Raw genomic sequence first — 24,893 nt, 5'->3', positions numbered from 1 at the left:
CAGCTGGGGAGCCTGGGCCGTGCACCCTCCAGAAGCCGTGGCTGGAGACCTTCGCTCCTGGCTGCCTTCCTGGCTCTCTGGCAGGTGGGGAGTCGGCTGACCCAGCTCTACTGGAAACAAAGTGGGGGCTGGGGGAGGGGCTGTCTGTGAAACGTCCCCGGCCAGAGCCCTTCACTGTCCCCTCTGCCTCCCGGGCTCCTGGACTCCACTGTGGGTTCTTATGGTAAAAACCCCTTTCTGAGCACTTTATCCATCTCGCCCACAGGCACAGACAACACCCCGAAAGGACAGCTGTGCCTACGATCCATCAGCAAGTACCCCGGAAATGGCTGAGGGGCAGAGATAGGGGAGGCCCCAGATGCAGGCACAGAGCCTAGTGCGTGGGGGATGGGCCAGGCAGTCCCTGCTCCTGGCCTAGGTGGGGTCTGCAAAGGCCCTTCCACCCCAGGCATGGCCCGTCAGGGAGGCTCACGGTCCTCTCGGAAGAACACCGCCCGTTTCAGGCACATGGGCCCGGCAGTGTCATGTGTCTGGCGGCCCCTGAGGTGACACGTGCACCACGAGAGCAGGCGTGTACGTGCGCACACTTCAGCAGACTCCGCTCCCGCACACGCCCAGGATGTGTTCCTGGGAAACGTCAGCTGCCGCAGTCGGTCTGTCTGAGGTCTGCCATTGTCCAGTGGGGGGAGGACGGAGCCTGGGAACAAGGGTTAAAAAGCCAGAGGAGCACAGAACAAAAGGCCCCAGAAGCTGGGGTGCTGCTGAGCCCGGGTACTGGGGTGGACTCCATCCGAAACTTACCGCCAGAAGTCAGCTGCTGGGAGTCCTGGAAGGGGCCCAGCTACTCTCGAAGCAGTTGCATGCAGCATCAGACCAGGGGCTGGCTCTGTGGAACACGAGCATCTGCCGACTGAGCCTCTGAACAGGACACAGTGAGCGGCTCCTTACACAGAGCCCCTTCCTTCCTGCTCCTGCCCCTCCCGCAGCTGTTCCTGGACAACCTCTAGAGCTCGCCACCTTCAGCCTCCTGTCTGATTCTCATCGGGATCAGCCTTCATGGGGCAGCCTGGGTTCCTTGAGGGGTGGACCGTCCCGTGTCCACCGGAGAGTCCCAGCACCAGGCCCTGTCCACGGCACACCTGCTGAAGGGCCACTCAGCACAGCCATGGCCACCTGAACTCCCGGCATCGGTACCCGGGCAGACGTCAGCTGCCCCAGGCAATCACAAGAAAGGAGCTGCACGTTGGGGGCACCGCACAAAGCCCTGCTTGGCCTCCAGAAAGCGAGGTTCGCTCCTGAGTCTTGGCTCGCAGGGGTCGCCCTCACCCTGTTCTCTGGTTCAAGAGGCAGTGGCCAAGGCGGCCGAGCCAGGAAGAAGCTGCAGTGCCTTGGCAGTGTGTGAAATGCAGAAGGTCTTGCCCACAGACGTCATCACAGCAGAGCCCTCTCCCCACCGGGACTGGGCAGCGTGTCCCCTGGCCACAGACCTGGCTTTGGAGCACGTGCACCACTCACGTTGACCATCCAGAGCTACAGGCAACAGCCCGGTGTCAAGTGCAACCAGTCAGAAAAGAAAAACACACACAAAAAATGGCAAAACACAAACTCCATCCAAAGTCCACCCACAAGCAAAGTCAACCGCGTTATTCAGAGCTGCACGCACAGCACACGGCCCTAGAGAAAAGCGAGGAGCTGGGCCCAGCACGAGCGGAAGTTCCCTTCTCCACAGCGCGGTCCCACTAAAGCTGTGGGCCGCTGTTGATCTGTGTGTCTTACAATAAGAAGAGGAGGGGGAGAAGAAGGGAAAAGTCGGCGTCTGCAGCCACAATCGAGTTCTTCCGCTCACCCACGACTGTGAAGCTCACAGCTCCGGCCACGCTGGAGCTCAACACCAGGTCACTGTCACCTCCAGGGAACGGTCTTGCTTCTTCAGTAAAACCAAAGGGGTGTTTCAAACAATGCCCACCTTCCATTCACCTGTTTTTAAAACTTTTTTTTTTTTCTAGGCAGGAGTGGATGTTTATTAAAAAGCTTTAGGAGAGAAAGGAAGGTGCACTCGAAAGAGACCCCAGCGGGCGACCTGGAGAACAGGTGACCCACTGAACCACGATCCTGCGCCCCTTCCCATGATTCTTCCCTGAGGGTGGGCCGCCCGTAGGCACAATGCCCACCTCACCCTTGGGAAGCGAGCACGTGTGGTGGGATTGGGAAGTTGCACACGGGCAAGAAAGCAGGCATGGCGTCAGTGACATCAGACACATAACCGGGAGCCTCAGTAAGAAAAAGGACAGCAGCTCTTCCTTGCTGCAAAATACAGTCAGGAGGAAAAAGCCCCACCCCCCGCAGCAGCTTGAACAGAAACATCGTGCGGGGAGGTGGGCACACCAGGGAGCAGGAAGAGACACCCTGCTTCTGTCTAGACCCTGACCCCTCACCTGTGACATGGAGCCCACCACATGTCTGACAGCAGACCTCTGTGGCATGTGTGCTGGGGTCTGGACGGGGTCTCCTGGGCCCTCCTCCCTGGCAGCCCCGTCTGGGAGGCGCGGGTGCGGCCAGTTCACACATAAACGGTGCGGAATGCCACAGGCCACAGGGAAAGGTGCTTACATGCTACCCAAACTAAACTTCCTTCCATGCCTGACTCTGTGGTAAAAGACAAGTGTCCACGCTGGGCAAGGACGAAAGCTTCATCCCCTGGGCTGAGATTCTCCGGTGAAAGCGTCAAAGTGGAAGTGGCTACTGGAGAAAAACCCTCACGCGGGAAGGCACAGTCATTCAGTTTCTTTAAGGAAAACCCCAGCTATCAGCTATTCATACAACAGTCATGAGAATGACCTTACACCCCACAAACGCGCAGTCCTTTTGGCATATCTGCGGCTGGGGAGGCTGTCACCGCACAAATTGGCCCTTAAATGACCTTATACCCCACAGACACGAAGTCCTCTTGGCATATCTGCGGCTGGGGTGGCTGTCACCACACGAATTAGCCCTTATTTGTATTTCCATTTACCAAGTTCAACTGTATCAGGAGATATTTGCCAATGAAACTGCTAACAAAGTCAGACTTCCTGCTACAAAGCCCGACTTCAGAAATTCAGACCACACTTTCATTTATGACAGAATTTAAACAAAACAAACAGTGACAGTCCTCACCCTGCACAGGAGAGGGCTGTGCTCCGTCTCCCGCGCACTGTCGCATGGCATCTCTCTGGCCCCTGAGACGGGTCTGCGGTTGTCCCCACTTCACGGTGAGACACGGGCATGCCGAGGGCGCCCGACCTGGAACTAGCTTGGGGGTGGGCTCCTAAGGACCAGGCAGTGTGGAGAGCACCCGGTGGGGCAGGGGAGAGCAGGAAGGGTGGAAGGAACCCTGGCCTGAACGGCCCATAGCAGCGCTGCCCTGGCCCAGGGGGTAAGTTTCCACCACACTCCAGGCTCTGTGCTTTGGGGTCTCGGTGCCACCCAAGCACCAGCCCCGTGCTGGCACCCACCAGGCTCTGCCGTGGCACCCACAGGTTTCGGCCCCATCTGATTACCATCTCACACTGCCAGGCGGGACCAAAGTGCCTGGATTGAGGTGGCAGCTCTGCTGAGTCCTGAACCATGGGCAGGGCTCTGTCAGGCCATAAAGGCCCTGGAGAGGGCCAACCCCAACTGTCAGCACTGAGGCCAGGGCCTCAACACTGGCTTTCATTGACCAGCCTTGAAAAGCATCATCCGCCATGCATGCAGTGGCCCGGGAGGCTGAGGCGGGAGGGTATGAGGCTGCAGTGAGCTATGATCATGCCTGTGAATAGTGACTGCACTCCCGCCTGGGAAACAGCAAGATCCATCTTTAATGCATTAACGTCATCTATGAGCAGCAGATGAAAACTCAGACACCTGACAGGCTGGTGGCTCCAAGGTGCTCGCACACCCTGACACCTGCACGTCACCACCGCGGTGCCGGGCAAATCGAAGCGGAGGCTTTCTCCAGGTCAGTGCAACTGTGCTCCCGAGGGGCCTGCGCAGCTCACGGGGAAAGGCCACCCTGTGCCACTCAGAATTGCCAGGAGCGCAGCAAGTTTAAACTAGACACTGTTTATGCGCCTGACAGCAGGAGACGTGAGCCGGGTGCCTGGGAAAACCATCTTCAAAGCAACAACTGTTTTCCCAGCTGTGAATGCTCCGTCCTGGGAAATCTGCTCATACCACTACAAAAATAATTTTGAAAAGACTATACAAATATGCACCCTCATCTGTCCATTCTGGTACTTTAGACCCAAAACTGAAGAACTTTCTGGAGCACCCTGTCCACTTACCAGTGACTAATATTCTTTATAAACATGAGTGAATGTTATAATGAAATAAGCTTCCTTGAATAAATGTGGTTAGTTCACTTAACGGAGAACAATAAATTCAGAGGCTTCCTTTGAAGAGTCAGGAAGTGGAGATAATCACAGCAGAAGAGAGGGACAGACAGGAAGCCTAGGCTTTTGCACTCTCTATTTTCTTAACATGTATCGCAATTTTATAAAAGAAAAACAGTTGTCATGAAGGAAGACGCATTACAACCCTGGGTAAAAGGGCCGGGGTAGGAGCATGGACAAACCACAGGCTCTGGGCACCTCTGGAACAAAATCTCACTTCAGCTTAAAATACCAAACGTATACCGTGACCAGCAATTTCAATATGGTGACCAAGTGACATGCCCCTTCCAACGCCAAGAAGACAACAGCCCCGGAAACAGCTTCAGTCAGGAGACCCAGGGTGCCGGCTGTGGAACAGGCTTCCGAGCCTGAGGGTGACGCCCCAGCCTCTAAGAGCAGATGCCTGAGAACGACAGGGGCTGCCTCACAGGGTAGCCTGTGGTTATCTCAAAAGCAGCAAAGGAATCAATGAACTGTGAGATCCTGGTTGTTACTCACTCCACAAATTACTGTGATGACACTACGTGCAAAACCAGGAGGCCAGCCATGCTTTTAAAAATACCTAAGAAAAAAAGTTACAAGCATATGAAAATGTACCAAATATTTATCTTTCTCATTTTATTTATTTATTTTTTGAGATGAGGTCTTGCTCTGTTGCCCAGGCTGGAGGGCAGTGGTGTGATCTCAGCTCATTGCAACCTCCGCCTCCCAGGTTCAGGCGATTCTCCTGCCTCAGCCTCCCGAGTAGCTGTGATTACAGGTGCCCACCACCACGTCCGGCTAACATTTCTCTTTCTAAACGTTTCCATGTTTTCTGTATTTTTCATAATGGGTGTGTTTTACTTTTAAAAAGAGGAGGAAAAGGCTTTGTTTTTAAAATTAAATTAAGAATGATATTAAAAGACCATGTATAAATTGAATCCATGCTAAGTGTTCGGCCACGTCAGAAAGACGCATCCATATCACAGGAACAGAGAGGAGCACGCGGAGGGGAGAGGGGAGAGGTGAAGGGGCAGAGGGAGGTGCTTTCCTTGCCAAACCTTTCCTTGTATGATTTCTATGCTGTTTATCTAGGACACGAATGGGAAATGGAAAGAGTTTCCAAGGCACGCACTGTGCAGATGCTGCGGAAGTAACTTCTCACTGCTCACTGCTCCCATCCTCGAGTCCCGCACGCTGCCCGGCCAAGCATTCTCAGGCTGTCGGGCTCTGCCAGCCATGTGGGGCTCCTCTTCATGTGCGGATGGCACCACCATCCCGCCCAACAGAGATGGCCACCTGGTCCCCGCACAGACAGACCCCAACAGAGACGGCCACCTGGTCCCCGCACAGACCCCAATAGAGATGGCCACCTGGTCCCCGCACAGACCCCAACAGAGACGGCCACCCGGTCCCTGCACAGACTCAAGGGTGTGTGTGTCTGGGCAACAGAGGGCCATCCAGACCCAGCCAGAGTGAAGCCCCAGAGATGTGTCCGTCCAGCGCTTCTGAGGGTCCCTGTGTTCTGGGTGCCGTGTGGGGGAAAGGACAGAACCAAGAGAGGCCAGGACAGCATGGCAGGGAGAGGGTACAGGAGGGGATCGACACGGGGAGGGGCAGGCAGGGGCCAGACCCAGGCCGGAGGGGCCGAGAGCTTCCACGGAGTCCGCTGACAGCACAGAGACGGATTGACACGTCGGGAGGAGCCCGGCCCACATGAGCAAACAGGAAGGCAGGTGGGAGAACAGGTGCAGCCTGGTGTGGGTGATGGGCCTGGGGTGGGAAGAAGGGCCCCGCTCGGGGTGTATTTCAAAGGTAGACAAGACAGGGTTACTGTGTGTGGAGCACGGAGAGAAAAGAAACCAGAGAAGATGCCATTGCTGCCGGAGGGGAATCCCTGGCTGCGCTCCCAGCTCCCAAAAGACCAACTGACCTCAAGTCTGAATCTGCCGCCCCCTTCCCTCCATGCTGTTTCTGCAGTGGCGAAGGGCAGCTGGGCCAGGTGAACACACAAAGAGGAAGCCAAAGTGTGGTGCATGGCCAGGCCGGACAGAGGAATGCAGCTCCCTGCCACCGTGACCACGGCCAGGAGCCCCCAGCAGCAGGTACTGCCGGGACTGCACCAGGCCACTGGGAAGCGCAGCTCTGCCAGCACCAGCCTCCTTGCCTGCCTGTGCAGCATCAGCTCTGCCTGGAAGGAACACGGACTCGACTCTGGGAAGGAAGGAAGCTCCAATGCTCTGCATTGCAGGACCATGAAGAGAAGAGAAGGGGGGAAAGGAAAGCCACAGAGGAAGCCGCATGTCCGCGTGCACTGTGAGCAAGGCCGACGCCCGCCCAGAAAAACTGCCGCTTACCCCCGTCTGTAACCCACTCTCCCCAAGCGCAGTGGGCACTCCGCAGCCCACCTAGGAACGGGAGAGAGCCCATGATGCGCTCACAGACACCCAGCTCCACACGGGTCAACAAATACGGTCCCATCTGCAAAAAAGAGAGAAAACTGCCATTTACCAAGAACCCACTACACAGAAGCCAGCGACTGCGGAACCACCAACAGACATGACTGCCTCTTGCTCCTTAACCCAGGGAAGCTGGTGGCTTCTTCCCACTTTACAGAGAATGAAACCACGAGATGAAACTTCTGTCTCCCAATCACAGAATCGGCTGTTGCTTCCAACACCATGCTGCCCACAGGCTGCAAAGCACACACCAAAAGCTCAGTCAACAAGACAGAACTACTGGATGGAGCTCTGAGCTCTTCCCGACAATCTTATGAACACTAGAGGTTATCTCCCAAAACTGTACCACTATGATGTACAGTCTGCAAGGTCTTCCCTGAATCCCACCAGAGGCCTGCAGGGAAGACCTTCCCGCACTGGAGTCCCCCACTCCGGGAGGAAGCAGAGGAGGACTGTGTCCCGCACCCTGGGAGGAAGCACAGGAGGGCTGTGTCCCACACCCCAGGAGGAAACAGAGGAGGGTTGTGCCCCGAATCCAGGAGGAAGCAGAGAACTGTGTCCCACACCCTGGGAGGAAGCAGAGGAGGGCTGTGCCCCGAACCCGGGAGGAAGCAGAGGACTGTGTCCCAAACCCCGGGAGGAAGCAGAGGACTGTGTCCCGCACCCCGGGAGGAAGCAGAGGACTGTGTCCCGAACCCCGGGAGGAAGCAGAGGACTGCGTCCCGAACCCGGGAGGAAGCAGAGGACTGTGTCCCACACCCCGGGAGGAAGCAGAGGACTGTGTCCCGAACCCAGGAGGAAGCAGAGGACTGTGTCCCGCACCCCGGGAGGAAGCAGAGGAGGGCTGCTCTCCTTGACAGGCCCTGTGGGCAGCTCTGCATCCAGCTGCTGGGGACTTACGAATCTCACAGCCCAAACGCACAGGTGTGCTGACTTGTCAACTGGGGGTTCCCGTGAGGCAGGGACAGTGCAAATCTGCCTGGGGTTCTGATTCTGAGCAGATGGCTTTCTATCCACCCCAGTTTCCCTGCCATGTGTCTCAGCCAGCTAAGAGGATTTTGTACCTCCCATTTTAAAGAAAAGTGGCTCTTGCCTGGGAGGGCAGTTTAGTTCCACTCTCTGCTGCTTGAGTGTCTGAGATCACCCGAGTTTCCGTGTCACCAATGCACACCCGCCCCTACCGTGTACACCTGCTTTGACGCCTCTGGGGGCCATCCAGTGTCCACTCCCCTCATTGGTATGGCTGCTCGGTCTCTTCTTTACCACTTGCTTTTGAATTAGCTATGTTAGAAAATTCTGCTGTGATGTTTCTTCCAGGCTTTTTTTTTTGAGACGGAGTCTCATTCTGTCGCCCAGGCTGGAGTGCAGTGGGCGCGATCTCGGCTCACTGCAACCTTTGCCTCCTGGGTTCAAGAGATTCTCCTGCCTCAGCCTCCTGAGTAGCTGGGATCACAGGCGCCCACCATCACACCCAGCTAATTTTTGTATTTTTTGTAGAGACAGGGTTTCAACATGTTGGCCAGGCTGGTCTCAAACTCCTGACCTCAGGTGATCCACCCACCACAGCCTCCCAAACTGCTTGGAGCCACCACACCCAGTCTCTTCTGGTATTTTTATGTGTTTGAGGCAGAAGGGACCATTTCCCATGTTGACCAATCCATCATATTGACAGAAGTTCTATATATCTTCATTACCTAAACTTTTATGACAAGCAAGTATTTGTTTTAAACAATTTTAAAATACCTTAATCCAATAAAAAAAAAAAAAAGCCTCTTCAAGTGGTCCTAATCCTACAAGCTGAAAACTACAGGCCTGAAGATCACCCTGAGAATCCAGCGTGCCCCCGAGGCCCCCTATTCCTTTGTGGTTCCTAATAGAGGACCCCCATTCCTGGGTGGTTCCCAATAGCATATAAAAAACACTTTCACTGCTGATTTTCATAAAGTCTACAGTATAACACTCCATTTGACTTGCAGCTCAGCATGCCAAACCTCCACACCCTGGGGTTCGGTGAGTTTAGTCTGCAGGTGTGAACGCGGAACAGGTGGACTTGCCCACCCCACTCACCCCTCCATGGGCAGCACAGCCCTTCCCGCCCTCCAGGCCCTCCCCACTCACCCCTCCGTGGGCGGCGGAGCCCCTCCCGCCCGCCAGGCCCTCCCCACTCACCCCTCTGTGGGCTGCGGAGCCCCTCCCGCCCACCAGGCCCTCCCCACTCACCCTTCCGTGGGTGGCGGAGCCCCTCCTGCCCACCAGGCCCTGGGGCAGAACAGCTTCCCGATTCCCATGTGCCTCTGGTCTCGGCGCCACGGGTGACGTTGGGTCCAGATGCCAGCAAAGACATCTCTCTACCAGGCCACCACCTCCGTCCTCACCTCCCCACAGGCAGACTCTCTATGTCCACTCTCTCCACAAATGCCAGTGCCAGCACCCGCTCACCGGCCTGGGCCAGGTCCAGGGCTTCAGTAACGAACCGGAGGGCAGCAGGGGAGGGCACCAACGCCAGCACCTTCTCCCGGCCCCCACGCCCAGACACGGAGGCTACACAAATCTGCCCCAAGCACAGAGGCCAGCGGGTGCCCACAGGAGACGGGGGAACTGGCCCAGCGGAGTCAGGGCCCAGTCTGTGGAACGGCTCTGGCAGAACAAGGGCACGTGGTCCCCACACAGAGGACCTCGCTTCCCGCCAAAATACCTTGAGATGCCAGAAATAAAAGCACACACAACACCATGAAAAGCTAAACAATCCACTGTGAAAATCAGGGAGGAACATCCTCCCACGACAAGGATGCCGAGCAGGGCTTCCATCTTCGTGGTGCGCCTCCGAGAGGAAAAGCCCGCCACGAAAGACCCTTCACCCATCTCCCCCAGCCGGCACCCCCGGGCCCAGGTCTCCAAGTCTAACGGAAGCTGGGAAGGGCCCCTGGAGGGAAGGCACGGCTGCCCGGGCAGCCTGAGCACTCTTCCCGCGCCTCCCGCCACGTCTTCCCATGGCTCCCGTGGGGCAGAGCGGGAGCGGGTGTCGGGGGGTCGGGGATCCACCGTGGGGCCGCATCCCAAGGGAGCAGTCTGGGACACAGGCCTCGGGGGGCCTGTGCGGCCACAGAGCTGTGGGGCGTGGGAGGCCGCGATCTGTGTAGGGCAAAAGCTATAAACACAAACAACCCAACTGGAAAAATATTTGAAACATGAAGGAAAGATAAAGGGCTCTCAGTTTAAGAAGTGTGTTTGCAAATCAGTACAGAAAAGATAAATTACAATAGAAGTGGCTAAAACAAAAACAAAAACAAAAAACCACACACAGGCAATTCACAAAACAAAAACAAATGACTAATATATACGTGGAAAAGGACCATCAACAGTAATCTAAGAAGCTGAAATTAAAGCAATCACGCCGGGTGTGATGGCACACGCCTGTAATCCCAGCTACTCGGGAGGCTGAGGCAGAGAACTGCTTGAACCCGGGAGATGGAGGCTGCAGCGAGCTGGGATCGCGCCACTGCCCTCCAGCCTGGGCAACAGAGCAAGACTACGTCTCAAAAAAAAAAAAAAAGAAAAAAACCTTTAATGTCTGGCTCTACTTTGCGGTCTGCCTGTCTAATCCGCAGTAAACTTTTGAGGAGGTGGACCAGATATAATATGCCTCTGTTATTTTTAGAATTGATTGATTAAAATGTTTTGCTATTTAAAATAAAAAAATAAATAAAGCAATCACAAACTGACATTGTTTCCTGTCCTACTGGATCACAGCACCCAGGGTGGATGTCGGGTAGCAGGTGCTCTGCTGCAGCTGAGGCCTCACATAACCATCTTGATGGCAAAGGTTTTCTCAAAGTGCGACTTTAAGGGAAAGACAAAAAACGAAACCAACTACTGTTCTCATCCACGGCATAACACAATGGTGTTGAACAAAACAATCTTTATTCAAGGGCCTGCTGTTTGTCGTTTTGCTTAAAGTCAGTTTCTGGCCAGGTGCAGCGGCTCATGCCTGAAATCCCAGCACTCTGGGAGGCCAAGGCAAGACGATTGCTTGAGCCTGGGAGTTCAAGACCAGCCTGGGCAACATAGGAAGACCCTGTCCCTATAAAAAATACAAAATTTAGCTGGGCATGGTGGTGCACACAACTGTGGTCCCAGCTACTTGGGAGGCTGAGGTGGGAGGATCACTTGAGCCAGGGAGGCTGAGGCTGCAGTGAGCCAGGATCACGCCACTGCACTTTAGCCTGGGTGACAGAGGGAGACCCTCTCAAAAAAAAAAAAAAAAAAAAAAAAAGGCAGTTTCTAAGGACCTCAGGGCGGGTGACAGTGAGTGAGGACTCGCTGTGGATGGAAAAGCAAACACGCCCACTGCAGAAATACTCAGCACACGCAGCTGCTACAGGACGTTAACTGCAGTGTCGTCTCACGGCGGCAGAATCAGTCTTTCTGGTTTCTTCTGTAAATTTTTTTGCATTTTCTAATTTATTTTACATGAATCATGTATAACTTAGGAAAAATAACACACATTACTATTTTAAAATTACATTTTGCTGAGTTATTTTCTGTTCACCACAAAGCAGCAGTGCTGGCAAACATCTGGGCTGATCACAGCAGCAATGACAACATTAGATGGAAATTCCATTGACATGGAAACAGTGGGCTTTTCTGGAATATGGGGAAGTGGATCCTGTTTTCTTTGGCCCAGAATGAGGATGGTCAGATCTCCATGGCAGTGAGGAAGGCTGGCGAGCCTCCAGTTTCTCGGCAGTTGTTTAGATCTGACCAGCAGGCTGCGAAAGCCCAGCTTAGAGACGAGAGAGGCCGGCTGGGAGCCCAGTGCCAGCTAACAGCCCACCTGCCCTGTGGCCCAGCCTCCACCTGCTCACTCTGAGAGATGCTCAGCAAGGTGGCTGGGACAGCTATCCCCAAAAGGCTCCTGGAGAAAGAGACCACAGGAGGGCTCCACATAGGGCGAACAGGCCACCTCAGGCAGGAACACCGCGGATGGCCCCATATAAAGCCAGGAAAGTCCCCCGGGACATGGCACCTAGCAGCTTCCAGCAACGATCGGGCCAACAGCACATATCACGAGCCTTGGAAAAGCAAAAGAGCTTTAATTCTGCTTCTCCTAATTCTCAGGACATTAATCGGCTGTCCTCTTCCAAATAGGAGCGCTGTGATCCAAGTGGCTAAAAAGAAAAAGCAATGACACCATGTGCCGACGAGGGTGCGGGGTCCGGCCTCAGCTGCACTCGCGGTGGGGACGCCAAACGGCGCAGCTGCTCTGAAGAAGCGCAGTGGTTTCGTAAACATCTAAACATGCGTGCACCACGCAACCCAACGGCCACGCCCTGGGCACTTACCCCAGAGCGATGGAAACGTATGCTAAGGCATATTTACAGAGCTTTATCCACGAGACCCAAACGTTCGCTGCTCCTTGGATGAATGAGAGGCTGTCAAGCAGCGGACCAGGAGCCACGCAGCACAGGCGCCTCCTGTATCTTCACCGCAGCAGTCGTTACAGAAAGCCATGCACGTGGAAAAGCTGACGGGCACACGCACACACCCACACATACAACCTGTGGATTCTGGGCGAGCTCTGTGCGATGCACCCACGTTGATGTCCCGGGGAAGCTACGCCACACAGGCCCCTCACACTTTTTTCTTTTTAAATTCACTATGAATCTACCGTTATTTTAAACATAAACTTGCTTTAAGAGGAAGTGCGAGTGAGCGCCCCGATGGCACCGGCTTGCTCAGTCCTCTGTTTTCACACCGTCCCCCAGCGACCAATGCCCCGAAAGCCATGAGTGCCCGCTCCCGGAAGACACCACCCGGGCAGGAGCAGCTGCTCCTGTGCTCTTCCTGTTGGGAGCAGGTGTGCGACCCATATGGCAGGGGCACGGACCCACTTTGACCACCCACACTGAGAAGATTCCGTAAGCATCAGGAGGTGCTCGAGGGTCACCACGCCCCACAGGAAGCAGAACAGCTGGAATCAGATGGTAGCGCTGGGCAGGGACTCAGAGGTAACCTACTTCACATCTTGCTCCCCACAGGGCTCCTTCCCAGGCGATCCTTACAACACCCACCTCGTCCCAGTCCGAGCACTTATAAGGACAGAATCCCTACCTCCTCTGAGACAGCTGATTTTCCGACAGCGCATCTCCTCCCAAGTCACCATCTCTGCCTTTAATTCCTCCCCATGGGTGGCAGGTCTGACTCCCAGGCAAGGAGCAGTGCAGAAACTCTGAGCCATGGCAGCCTTCAAGGGGCAAAGGGGCTCCAGGACTTGGCCTGGACGGCAGGAGGCCATGCTCTGCTCTGGGGCTCTTCTCGAACTTGTCTCCCTGGAACTTGTCTCCCGGGAACGAAGCATCCGGTGTTATGTGCGCTTTTATTTCTGGCATCTCAAGGTATTTTGGCGGGAAGCTAGGCCCCAGCTCAGGAAGAAGTGCAAACCTCTCGGTGGCTCAACTTCCCATCGATGTAGATCCTAATTTTATATTTCAAGTTAAATGTCCTCTTGTTGCTCACCGATGCCCTATTCTTCTCCTAATTAGCCCGCAGTGCAGCGGTGCCCATGGCAGGCTTTTCCACGCAGGATGATGACATCACTACAGCTCTACGGACCGGCTTCCATCACCGATGCCCACGCAGGACGACGACATCACTACAGCTCTAGGGACCGCTTCCATCACCAACGTGCCTTTTTCATTTTGTTTTGTTTTCTAGAGACCAGGTCTTGCTTGCTACGTTGCCCAGGCTGGCCCTGACCTGCTGAGCTCAAGGGATCCTCCCACCTCAGCCCCCCTAGAAGCTGGGACCACAGGCCAGTGCTTATTCAAAAATAGACAAAAGGCCGGGCGCGGTGGCTCAAGCCTGTAATCCCAGCACTTTGGGAGGCCGAGACCGGCGGATCACGAGGTCAGGAGATCGAGACCATCCTGGCTAACCCAGTGAAACCCCGTCTCTACTAAAAAATACAAAAAACTAGCCGGGCGAGGCGGCGGGCGCCTGTAGTCCCAGCTACTCGGGAGGCTGAGGCAGGAGAATGGCGTGAACCCGGGAGGCAGAGCTTGCAGTGAGCTGAGATCCGGCCACTGCACTCCAGCCTGGGCGACAGACCGAGACTCTGTCTCAAAAAAAAAAAAAAAAAAAAAAGACAAAAAAGCAGCTCATCGTTGCTGCTATAGGAATGCTGCCGGCGTCACATGCTGCCCATCTTCTCATCCGGAGAGCCACACAAGGTTTCCTTCAGAATTCAACTGAGACCAAAACAAGAAAACCACAGCACAACGCTTACCCAGCAATAATATTAAAACACCAGGCTTCTGGGTTATGCCAGAAACACAAAAGTAGTTCTGCTGTGGAAAATGTGAATTATATGGCCATATTAAAGATTCTCACATCTATCATACAACACTGGCTCAAAAGTCCTAGCCGTTGCTAGAAGAAAAACAAAGATGGCGTAAGCACAAAGTGGAGACACACCTGCCATTCTCTAGAGACATTTTCACTTACTTAAAAAACCTGATCCAAGAGAATCCATTGACGAAATAACAGAATTAGAAAACTCAGCATCGTTGTTAGCTCTACGATCAACATCCAAACTATCTATAACTTCCCAATACACTGTCAGTAACCATTATGACACACCAGAGGAGGAAACAGACTCAAAAGTATCAAGAATCCTAACAACAAACAAGCAAGACCTTTCCAAAGAAAACCATAAAACTTCCCTGGATAACAGAAAAGACAACCTCAATAAGTCACAAAAAAAATTTTGTGGAATATAAAAGCTGATCCCAAAATTCATACAAATAGAAGGCCAAGAACACTGTCTGAAAAAACAATGAAGAAAGAGGTTTTTACGGCCAGGCGAGGTGGCTCACACCTGTAATATCAGGACTTTGGGAGGCTTGAGGAGGGAAAATCGCTTGAGCCCAGGAGTTTGAGATCAGCCTGGGCAAGATAATGAGACACCATCTCTACCAAAAAAAAAAAAAAGAAAAAGGTACTCACTTTACTAGATATTAAAGCATATTTAAAAAAAAAAAAAACAAGTATTAAACAGTGTGGTAAGGACCTCACTAAATAAATTATGGTATAACAAGATAATGGAATACTATGCGACTCTTAAAAAAAAAAACGCTATTGTGGGCCGGGTGTGGTGACTCACGCCTGTAATCCCAGCACTTTCAGAGGTCAAGGCAGGAGGCTCGCTTCTTAGATATGGCATCAAAAGCACAGGCAACAAAAGAAAAATAGATCAACTGGTCTTCATCAAAACTGAAAACTTCAGTGCCTCAAAGGACATCATCAAGAAAGTAGAAGAGAAGCCACAGAATGGGAGAAAATACCTGCAAGTCGCATGTCCGAGAAAAGAACTGTACCTGGAATTCGTAAAAACTCTCGCAACTCAATAATAGACACAAATAACCATTGTGGTTCAAGTGGGTGAAAGGTTTGTTTTGTTGGTTTTTTGTTTCCTAGTTTTTTGGGGACGGGGTCTTGCTCTGTCACCCAGGCTGGAGTGCAGGAGATCAGAACTCACTGCAGCCTCAAAATCTTGGGTTCAAGCAATCCTCCCACCTCGGCCTCTCGAATAGCTGGGACTACAGGCATGTGTAACCATGCCTAGCTAACTTCTTAATTTTCTGTAGAGACAGGATCTTGCTAAGTTGCCCAGGCTGGTCTCAAACCTCTGGCTTCAAGTGATCCTCCTGCCTCAGTCTCCTAAAGAGCTGGGATTACAGGCGTGAGTCACTGTGCCCAGCGGCAAAGGGTCTGAATAGACATTTCTCCAAGGAAAATATAAAAGTGACCAATAAGCACATGAAAAGATGCTCACCCTCATTAGCCTTGGGGAGGTGCCAATCAAACCCACAAGGAGATACCACTTCCCAGACACACTAGGATATCTAGAATCAGAAGGTCACATATCACAGTGCTGGCGAGGACGCGGAGAAAGTCCAACCCTCGGCCAGGCGCGGTGGCTCATGCCTGTGATCTCAGCACTTTTGGGAGGCCAAGGAGGGCGGATCACATGAGGTCAGGAGTTCAAGACCAGCCCAGCCAACAAGGCGAAACCCTGTTTCTACAAAAAAATACAAAATTAGCTGGGCGTGGTGGTGCATGCCTGTAATCCCAGCCTTGGGAGGCTGAGAGAGGAGAATCACTTGAACCCGGGAGGCGGAGGTTGTGGTGAGCCAAGATGGTGCCACTGCACTCCAACCTGGGTAACAAGAGTGAAACTCCATAAAAAAAAAGGGGGGGGGATAGAATGCTCAACAAAAGATTCTAAGGCAAGTGTATCTTTCTTTTAGAACAAAAGAAGTTAGATCCCTATCGCACATAAAACATAAATTTAAATTGGTTCTAAAAAATATAAAAGATAAGCACTTCTTTCGGAAGAAAAATCAGAAATCATAAAGAAAAAAAACTGACCTTACATCAACTATATCTCAATAAAAAGCTGTTTTTTAAAACCACACACTCAGAATGACGAGACTACACCCACAAGAGTGGCCAAAATTAAGAAGCTAGCAGCACCACGTGTCAACCAGGGTGTGCAGGCACCAGGATCCTCATGCTTCTTTTTTGTTCAATGTTTTGGGGTTTTTGTTTTTGTTTTTGTTTTTGAGACAGGGTCTCACTCTGTCACCCAGGCTGGAGTGCAGTGGTGCAATCTTGGCTCACTGCAGCCTCAGGTGATTCTCCCATCTCCGCCTCCCTAGTAGCTGAGACTACAGGTGCGCACCACCATGCCTGGCTAATTTTTGTATTTTTTGTACAGATGGGGTTTCACCATGTTGCCCCGGCTGGTCTCAAACTCCTGAACTCAAGTAATCCTTCTGCCTCGGCCTCCCAAAAGTGCTAAGATTACAGGCATGAACCACCGTGCCCAACCAGTATCTTCGCAAAAAATTAACCACACACTTACTATAGGATCCAGCAATTCTGGTCCTAGGAATGAAAGCACAGACAGACGCAGATGCAAATGTTAACAGCACATTCATAACAGCCCCAAGTTAGAAACAACTCAGTCTCCAAACTCTGGTAAACAGGTGAGAGAATCTGTGATCATTCCGCACCACGGACTATTTCACTCAGCCCTGAAAACGGATCAAAAACGGATAGACACGGGGCAGCACAGCCACAAAAACGGATGGACACGGGGCAGTGTGCATGGACTATTTTACTCAACCCTGAAAACGGATCAAAAACAGATGGACATGGGGCAGCGCGGCCACAAAAATGGATGGACATGGGCAGCGCGGCCACAAAAACAGATGGACAGGGGGCAGCGCGGCCACAAAGACGGATGGACATGGGGCGGCGCGGCCACAAAAACGGATGGACACGGGGTGGTGCGGCCACAAAAACGGATGGACACGGGGCAACGCAGCTCAGCCCTGAAAATGGATGGACATGGGGCAGTGTGGCCAGCAGGCGGCCCATGGACTATTACTCAGCCACAAAAAAGGATGGACACAGGGGGCAGCGTGGCCGACAGGGATGGAGGAGGGAGCTGGCCTCCTGCCACCTACGCGGGCCTGAGAGAGACCATGTGAGTTATCGGGGTCTCAGTTTTCCCACACGTAAGACAGTTCCGGTTCCACCTGCCTTTTAGCCCTGCACATGTATGAGTTCAAAATTCAGCGGGCAGACCCCCGGCATGCAGCAGTCAGACAGGAGAAAATAAAAACAATGTGGGCGGGGGCGGGTGAAATTCCACTGAGAAAAACAACTTGGGCTCCCAGGGAGCCTCCGCAGACACCAGCAACCACTCGGCCCCACAAGTTCAGACACAAAATCCCACTGCCAGAGCGGTTATGCTTCTTGGGGCAAAATACCATTTGTCTGAAGTATTTTGGCTCAGAGCAAATTCTCAAGGCCATGAAGTTCATGGCCTCATTTGATGGTTTTATAAAGCTGTGGGCTTCATGCTCAAGTAATTCACATTGATTTTCAAGATTACAAAAGCAGCAAATTGAGAGTTTCTACACACTGGTCCATGCCAAGTAGCACTGCTCTCTTCTGTCGACCACTACCTGCGCCCCGCGTTCTGTGAGGTGCAGGCCCCACAGCCGGACGGTCAAGCTGCTTACTGTGGCCCATGAAGCCTTCCGCAGCCACTGCACTCACACAGGGCAGCGTGCTGCACCCACCCACCGCACTCACACAGGGCAGCGTGCTGCACACACCCGAGGTCACTGCACTCACACAGGGCAGCGTGCTGCACCCACCCGAGGTCACCGCACTCACACAGGGCAGCGTGCTGCACCCACCCTAGGTCACCGCACTCAGGGCAGCGTGCTGCACCCACCCGAGGTCACCACACTCACACAGGGCAGCGTGCTGCACACACCCGAGGTCACCGCACTCACACAGGGCAGCGTGCTGCACACACCCGAGGTCACCGCACTCACACAGGGCAGCGTGCTGCACACACCCGAGGTCACCGCACTCACACAGGGCAGCGTGCTGCACACACCCGAGGTCACCGCACTCACACAGGGCAGCGTGCTGCACCTACCCGAGGTCACCGCACTCACACAGGGCAGCGTGCTGCACCTACCCGAGGTCACCGCACTCACACAGGGCAGCGTGCTGCACCTACCCGAGGTCACTGCACTCACACAGGGCAGTGTGCTGCACCTACCCGAGGTCACTGCACTCACACAGGGCAGCATGCTGCATCCACCCAAGGCCTTGTCTGAGCCCCGATGGTCCTTACACGGCACCTCGACACACAGACCCTGCCCTCGGCTGAGCCTCCGCTGGCTTGCAGCCAGCCACAGGAAGGGATCCTGGTCTCTGCTAGTGGGCTCCATGAGGTAACCAGAGTCAGAAACCAGGGGTGAGTCTCTTCCCCAGGACACACGGCCAGGTGACTGAAACCAGCACAGCACCCAGGCCTCTGCCCCGGCACCTCCAGGCTGCTAAGAATCGCTGTTGAGATGCCTGCGTGGACAGAAAGTGTTGCACACATAAGGGATTCTTATGAGGCAGAGGAAGCCAGGGGGGTTCTGCTGACAACACTGGACTGAGGGAGCCCACCTTTAATCTCCAGGCAGCCAAACGGCGCTGACAGCAGCAGGGAAGCGGCCGGGTCATACAGGGGCCTCCACACCAGCAGCCATTCGGCTGGCTCTGCATGGGGTGGTTGCACGTATGCCCCCTTCCCTGGCATACAGGTCCATGGCTTCAGACAGAAACAGAGAAGCTAAGGGTCCCCTTTAGTGGGACTGGAGAGGGAGGGGGAGGGCGAAAGACAGAAAGACCTGCCGAGTCACATCGCCTCCTTCCATGTCCACCGACCCCAAGGGATGCTGGACAGCAGGCCCAGCTCAGCCGGGGCCCCACAGTCCCCCCCAAAGGGCATGTGTCATTTGAAACCTCATCCTCACAACCCGCTCAAGTGGGAAACCAGGCCTGGAAGGGTTAAAGGAACATGAAGACAGAACTCCTAAACCCCAGCTCCCCGGGGAGGGCTTAGCTACGAAACAGGAAGCAGACAGGGCAAACCCTGGGACCCCTCTGGTCCACAAGAGGAAAGGCCCAAGGCGCCAACCCCAGCGGCAGAACCTCCTGCCCGCAGAGCTGAGGAGGACAGAAGCGGCAGGTGCCAGTCCCTTCTAAGACCAGCGAGCAATCATACAGCCCAGTCACCAAGACACGAGACAGGCCCGTGGGAGCAGCTGTTCCTCCTGCCGCAGCCACCACAAGCCACCCACCTCCCCAGCACTCCAGGCCAGCAGGGGCCTCTGGGATGGTGAGCTCAGCAAACAACGCCCAGAGCCAAGACCCTGAGGCCCTGGGGCCCAGGACCAAGGAACTGCCAAACCTCGCTGGTGCCAGACAGAGGCACCAGGGACTGAAGCCTGGGAGAGGGAGTGCAGCCGGCCCAGGCGGCTTCCCGGGGCCAAGCCCACAGGCCTGAGTGGGAACTGGAACGCTGAGGGAGCGCTCCCCAAGGGGCGATGAAGTCCCGTCACTTGGGGACATGGCGGCGATCCTGGCGCAAGCTCAGAGCACTCATGCTGTGGGAAGAGGCTGCACGGGGCCCCGGGAGCGGCCGCTGACCCGCAGGCTCCCTGGACAGACGCTGCCGGGAGGACAACATGATGGCCCACGGGGGGACACAGGCTTCTCCGTCCTCGATGGCGGATTCCGGAGGTCCGTCCAGGATCCACTGGGGGAGGGGAGGAGCCAGCACAGTACTTTTCCACAAGCTCCCCGGAGCCCAGGAATGCTGCTCCCCAGGCCCAGCCACCCACCCTTCTAAGCACTTAGGTTCAGCTTCAAAAAAAAGCTTGAAACCCTTTTTTTTTTTTTTTTTTTAACAATTTCCCATGAGAACCAGGGAGAGTCAGCAAGGAAATATCCATATTAGCAGAGATACCCCCTTTAATGTGGAAACTGGCTCCCGACACACAAGAACATGAGCCCCCAAGCCCCCACACGAAGTCACAGAGGCCCATCTGAAAACCCTCCCAGTAGCCTGGAAACTGGCCACAGGGGCATGCACTTTGCAGAGAATCCAGCCGAAGGCAGCTCCTTCCACCAGCTCCCTCAGAAGGAACGTGGCTGCCGACCCCTGCTTGGTGAACGGGGCCCCACCGAGACCACATTCCCTGGCTTCCCAGGCCCTTTTCCCGCTGCCAGCTCCTCCAAAGGCTAAGGAACCGGCTCCAGGTCGCTTCCCAATGCTCAGCTGGGCGGACCTGAGACCAACTCCGCACCAGTGGCTGGAAAGCCAAGTGCGAGTGTGGTGACTCTGCCGGCAGCCGCGTGTTCCAGACCAGCAGAGTCCAGCCCTCAAAGCGGAGCTGAAGGAAACAAAGGCTTTCTTCTTTCCCCTCTTGCTTTCCAACTTTCTTTTAATCAACACGTATTTTAATAATGAAAAACAATTACTTGAATCACATACTTTAAAATAATTACTTGAACTTAAACAAAAGGACAGACACAACCCCCTCACTTGGGTATGAGTTTTAACCTCTGCCCACAGTCACCATAAGCCGAGCTGTCGTGGGGGTCCTGCCAGTGACCAGCGGCCTGTGTGGGGATCAGGGAGGAGGAGGGTTCACCAAGAAGGGAGAGTCAGAAGCCTCTTCACTAAACTCAAAAAGTTCAGAGTGATGCCATACCCACCAAAGTCTTGTGTGCCTGAGGCTCTGTGGAATCGGGACTGGGCTGAACCACAGAACAAAAGATCCAACAGCTCTCGAGAAACCAGTGTCCATCTGGAACCCAGAAACCAAAAAGCACCCACACAACTGGACCTCAGGCTGTGAAGAAGGTGCGAATAAGAGGCAGTCGGCCTGGGGACACAGGAATTCAACAGCTCGTGGAGTAGGAGGAGCTGAAATTCAGGGCGAGGCTCAGGTGGAATGCTGGGCTGCCTCCTGACCCACTGCATGGGAGCCATAGGACCTCTGCACCTGCCAGGCCTCGGCCTCCGGGTGACCTTGGGGCGTTCCGCTAAAGAGAGCCCAGGACAAGCTGTCTGGCTGTGCTGGGGGTGCTATCTGGCTTCCCTCGCCCCTCGGGGGTGGCAGTGAGAGACGACCCTCTGAGATAGCCAGGACCTCCTCTAGGCACGTACCCCCACTTCTCCCCTCCACCCACGCCTGCTGAGCCGCCTGCAGCCACAGACGTGGTGGACGTGATTTTACACCACCTTCCGAGAGCTCAGCACTGCCTCATTGGACAGGATCCCAGAGTGAGCTGGGCCACACCCAGCAACCAGGCACACTCCACTGTCCCAGGCATCTGCGGCTGGGCAGCCCAGGGACCCCTCCAAGCACCAGCTGTGCCCACCTCCTGCTGGAAGCCGCTTTGAAGAAGGGTCCGCATGGGCTCCCCCTTTCCACCTCCCTCCGCACAGCGGCCCTTTTCTCATTTCATGAAAAACAGGGCCACCTGCCACCCCGCATCTCACAATGGCACATCGCCCCAGGTACGAGACCTCCAGCACTAAACAACAGCAGAGCTTGAACCCTGGCGTCACCCTGGGGAAGTGAACAAATGTAACAGTTGGCACCGGGCCCTTGAACAACTCAGGGACCCAGTCTAGCTGTCACTTACTGATCGATCTTTAAAATAAATTCTGAAAATATGTGCACCAAACCACAGAATGGTCTCAAAGTTTAAGGACTTAAGCAACAAAGCTACAACAACACTCTTGTTCCTATTTACTCATCTGTGTCAACAAGGCTGCGTGGCACTGAAATCTGACGTGGGAACAGGAACACAGCCCGTGGAAACCCGCTTTCTCTCTAACAATGACACGCAGATCCACAGGTGAGTGCACCAACCGCAGAGACACGGAAAGCCCTGCCCTTCGCGGGGTGGTGACACGGGGTCACAAGGCCCTGACCACGATGCAATGCATGCCTCATCGGATTTCACTTTATGTAGAATCATTTGTGAAAATTCCTAATCGATTATGCTGTTTTGATCAACAGCATGCTACTAACGGTAAACACAGCTCAACGTAGAAGAAAAATTTTAACACTCAGAACTTGGTGGGTAAAAAAATTTTTTATATTTTCAAATTTAAATGTATATGCATCTTTTTGTGGAAGATAAACATGATACAGGACAGAACAAAATACTTTCAAGAATAAAAATGCAGGGCTGGGCGTGGTGGCTCACACCTGTAATCCCAGCACTTTGGGAGTCCGAGGCAGTGGGATCATGAGGTCAGGAGATCAAGACCATCCTGGCTAACACAGTGAAACCCCGTCTCTAGTAAAAATACAAAAAGATTAGCCAGGCGTGGTGGCGGGCGCCTGTAGTCCCAGCTACTCGGGAGGCTGAGGCAGGAGAATGGCGTGAACCCAGGAGGCGGAGCTGGCAGTGGGCCAAGATGGCACCACTTCACGCCAGCCTGGGTGAGAGAGTGAGACTCTGTCTCAGGAAAAAAAAAAAAAAAAGAATAAAAATGCAGGCCAGGCGCGGTGGCTCACGACTGTAATTCCAGCATGTTGGGAGGCCGAGGCGGGTGGATCACTTGAGGTCGGGAGTTAAGACCAGCCTGGCCAACATGGTGAAACCCCATCTCTATAAAATATACAAAGAATTAGTCGGGTGCGGTGGTGTGCACCTGTAATCCTGGCTACTTGTGGGGCTGAGGCAGGAGAATCGCTGGAACCTAGGAGATGGAGGTTGCACTGAGCCAAGATCCCACCACTGCACTCCAGCCTGGGTGATCTGGGTGATGCTGCCCTCCAGCCTGGGTGACAGAGCGAGACTGTGTCTCAAGAAAACGAGGAATAAAAATGCGTAACTTTAGGAGAAGATGGCTCACGTATCTCTTCAGGTGAATGGTGGTGGACACTCAGATCTCAACGTTATTTATAATCCACTGCACAGTTTAGAAAGTGAGGCCAACGGGTGATTTTCATACGGACAATAACCATGTTATTCGACGTGAACATTTCTAGATGTGCGTTTTTAACCACAGGCTTCAGGCCACGCCCCTGCGCATGTCCAGGTGAGGAGCCGCCGCCCGCACCTTCTCAGAGCACAACCAAAGGCCTGCTGCAGGCCCCTCACCATCCTGCATGCCGCCACCAAGTCCCCTACACATCACGGCACCCAAAACAGCAGTGTCCTGATGGCTAAAAAAGGCGATCATGGGGTTCCAACTCAAAATTTACTAAAATCCTTTTTTGTCCTACAATTGCTTCTGGAAGGCACCAAGCCCATCCACGCCTCCGCATCTGTTCCAGCCTCCGCTCCACAGAGACCAGCAGGCTGAGCCGCCCCCTCCCTCTAGATCAGAAAACAGGTGGATCCCAGAGGGCGGGGCCCGCGAAGCACTGGCGGCCTTACCTTGGAGCTGGCTCCATCGACGCTTGGCACGGCCTCAGGGCCCAGCAGTGGCCCCTCTGCTGAGGCCTTCTTCAGCTTTTTGTTCTTTTTCTCCGTCACTTCAGGAACTTTTCTCTTCTGTTTTGCCATCCTGCAACAGAGAAAGTAAACTGCTGAAAATAAGGAAATAAAAGGCTTAGCTCATATAAGGTTTTTAAATAAAAAGAAATAGGGCACTCTCCCGTTTTTTAAAAAAAGTATTTCAGAAAATACGGAAAACATAAAAGTTAAAACAAACTCAAACCCCCACATTTCATCACCTATGGCAACCAATTTGACATTTTGGTGTATTTTCTTTCCGTCTTTTTTTTTTTTTTTTTTTGAGTCAGGGTCTCACCCTGTCACCCAGGCTGGGGTGCGGTGGCACGATCTCAGCTCATCTCACTGTCACCCAGGCTGGAGTGCGGCAGTGCGATCTCGGCTCATCCCACCCTGTCACCCAGGCTGGAGTGCGGCAGTGCAATCTCGGCTCATCTCACTCTGTCACCCGGGCTGGAGTGCGGTGACACAATCTCGGCTCATCTCACTCTGTCACCCAGGCTGGAGTGTGGCAGTGCGATCTCGGCTCATCCCACCCTGTCACCCAGGCTGGAGTGCGGCAGTACGATCTCGGCTCATCTCACTCTGTCACCCGGGCTGGAGTGCGGCAGTGCGATCTCAGGTCATCCCACCCTGTCACCCAGGCTGGAGTGCGGCAGTGCAATCTCAGGTCATCTCACTCTGTCACCCGGACTGGAGTGCGGCAGTGGGATCTTGGCTCATCTCACTCTGTCACCCGGGCTGGAGTGTGGCAGTGCGATCTCGGCTCATCTCACCCTGTCACCCAGGCTGGAGTGCGGCAGTGGGATTTTGGCTCATCTCACTCTGTCACCCGGGCTGGAGTGCAGTGACACAATCTCGGCTCATCTCACTATCACCCAGGCTGGAGTGCGGCAGTGCAATCTCGGGTCATCCACCCTGTCACCCAGGCTGGAGTGCGGCAGTGCGATCTCGGCTCATCTCACCCTGTCACCCAGGCTGGAGTGCGGCAGTGCGATCTCGGCTCATCTCACTCTGTCACCCGGACTGGAATGCGGTGACACAATCTCGCGTCATCTCACCCTGTCACCCAGGCTGGAGTGTGGCAGTGCGATCTCAGGTCATCTCACTCTGTCACCCAGGCTGGAGTGCGGCA

The 24,893-nt window shown here is 54.1% G+C and overlaps 1 protein-coding gene across 7 annotated transcripts in view; it reads right to left on the bottom strand.

Annotated features, from left to right (window-relative positions):
- The window catches only part of CHLSN (cholesin), a 143,008-nt gene that overhangs the window by 92,951 nt on the left and 25,164 nt on the right, over positions 1 to 24,893 (bottom strand). For all 7 annotated transcript variants that reach the window (XM_071095457.1, XM_071095455.1, XM_071095458.1 and 4 more), the window contains exon 2: positions 23,681 to 23,810. In XM_071095457.1, coding sequence (XP_070951558.1) covers positions 23,681 to 23,809 — 129 coding nt within the window. In that variant the 5' untranslated portion in view covers position 23,810. The remainder of the gene's footprint in view (positions 1 to 23,680; positions 23,811 to 24,893) is intronic.

Source organism: Macaca nemestrina, chromosome 4, assembly GCF_043159975.1.
Source record: "Macaca nemestrina isolate mMacNem1 chromosome 4, mMacNem.hap1, whole genome shotgun sequence".
Classification (NCBI taxonomy): domain Eukaryota; kingdom Metazoa; phylum Chordata; class Mammalia; order Primates; family Cercopithecidae; genus Macaca; species Macaca nemestrina.
The sequence above is the reverse complement of the archived record's forward strand: the minus strand, read 5'-3'. Positions and strand labels throughout refer to the sequence as shown.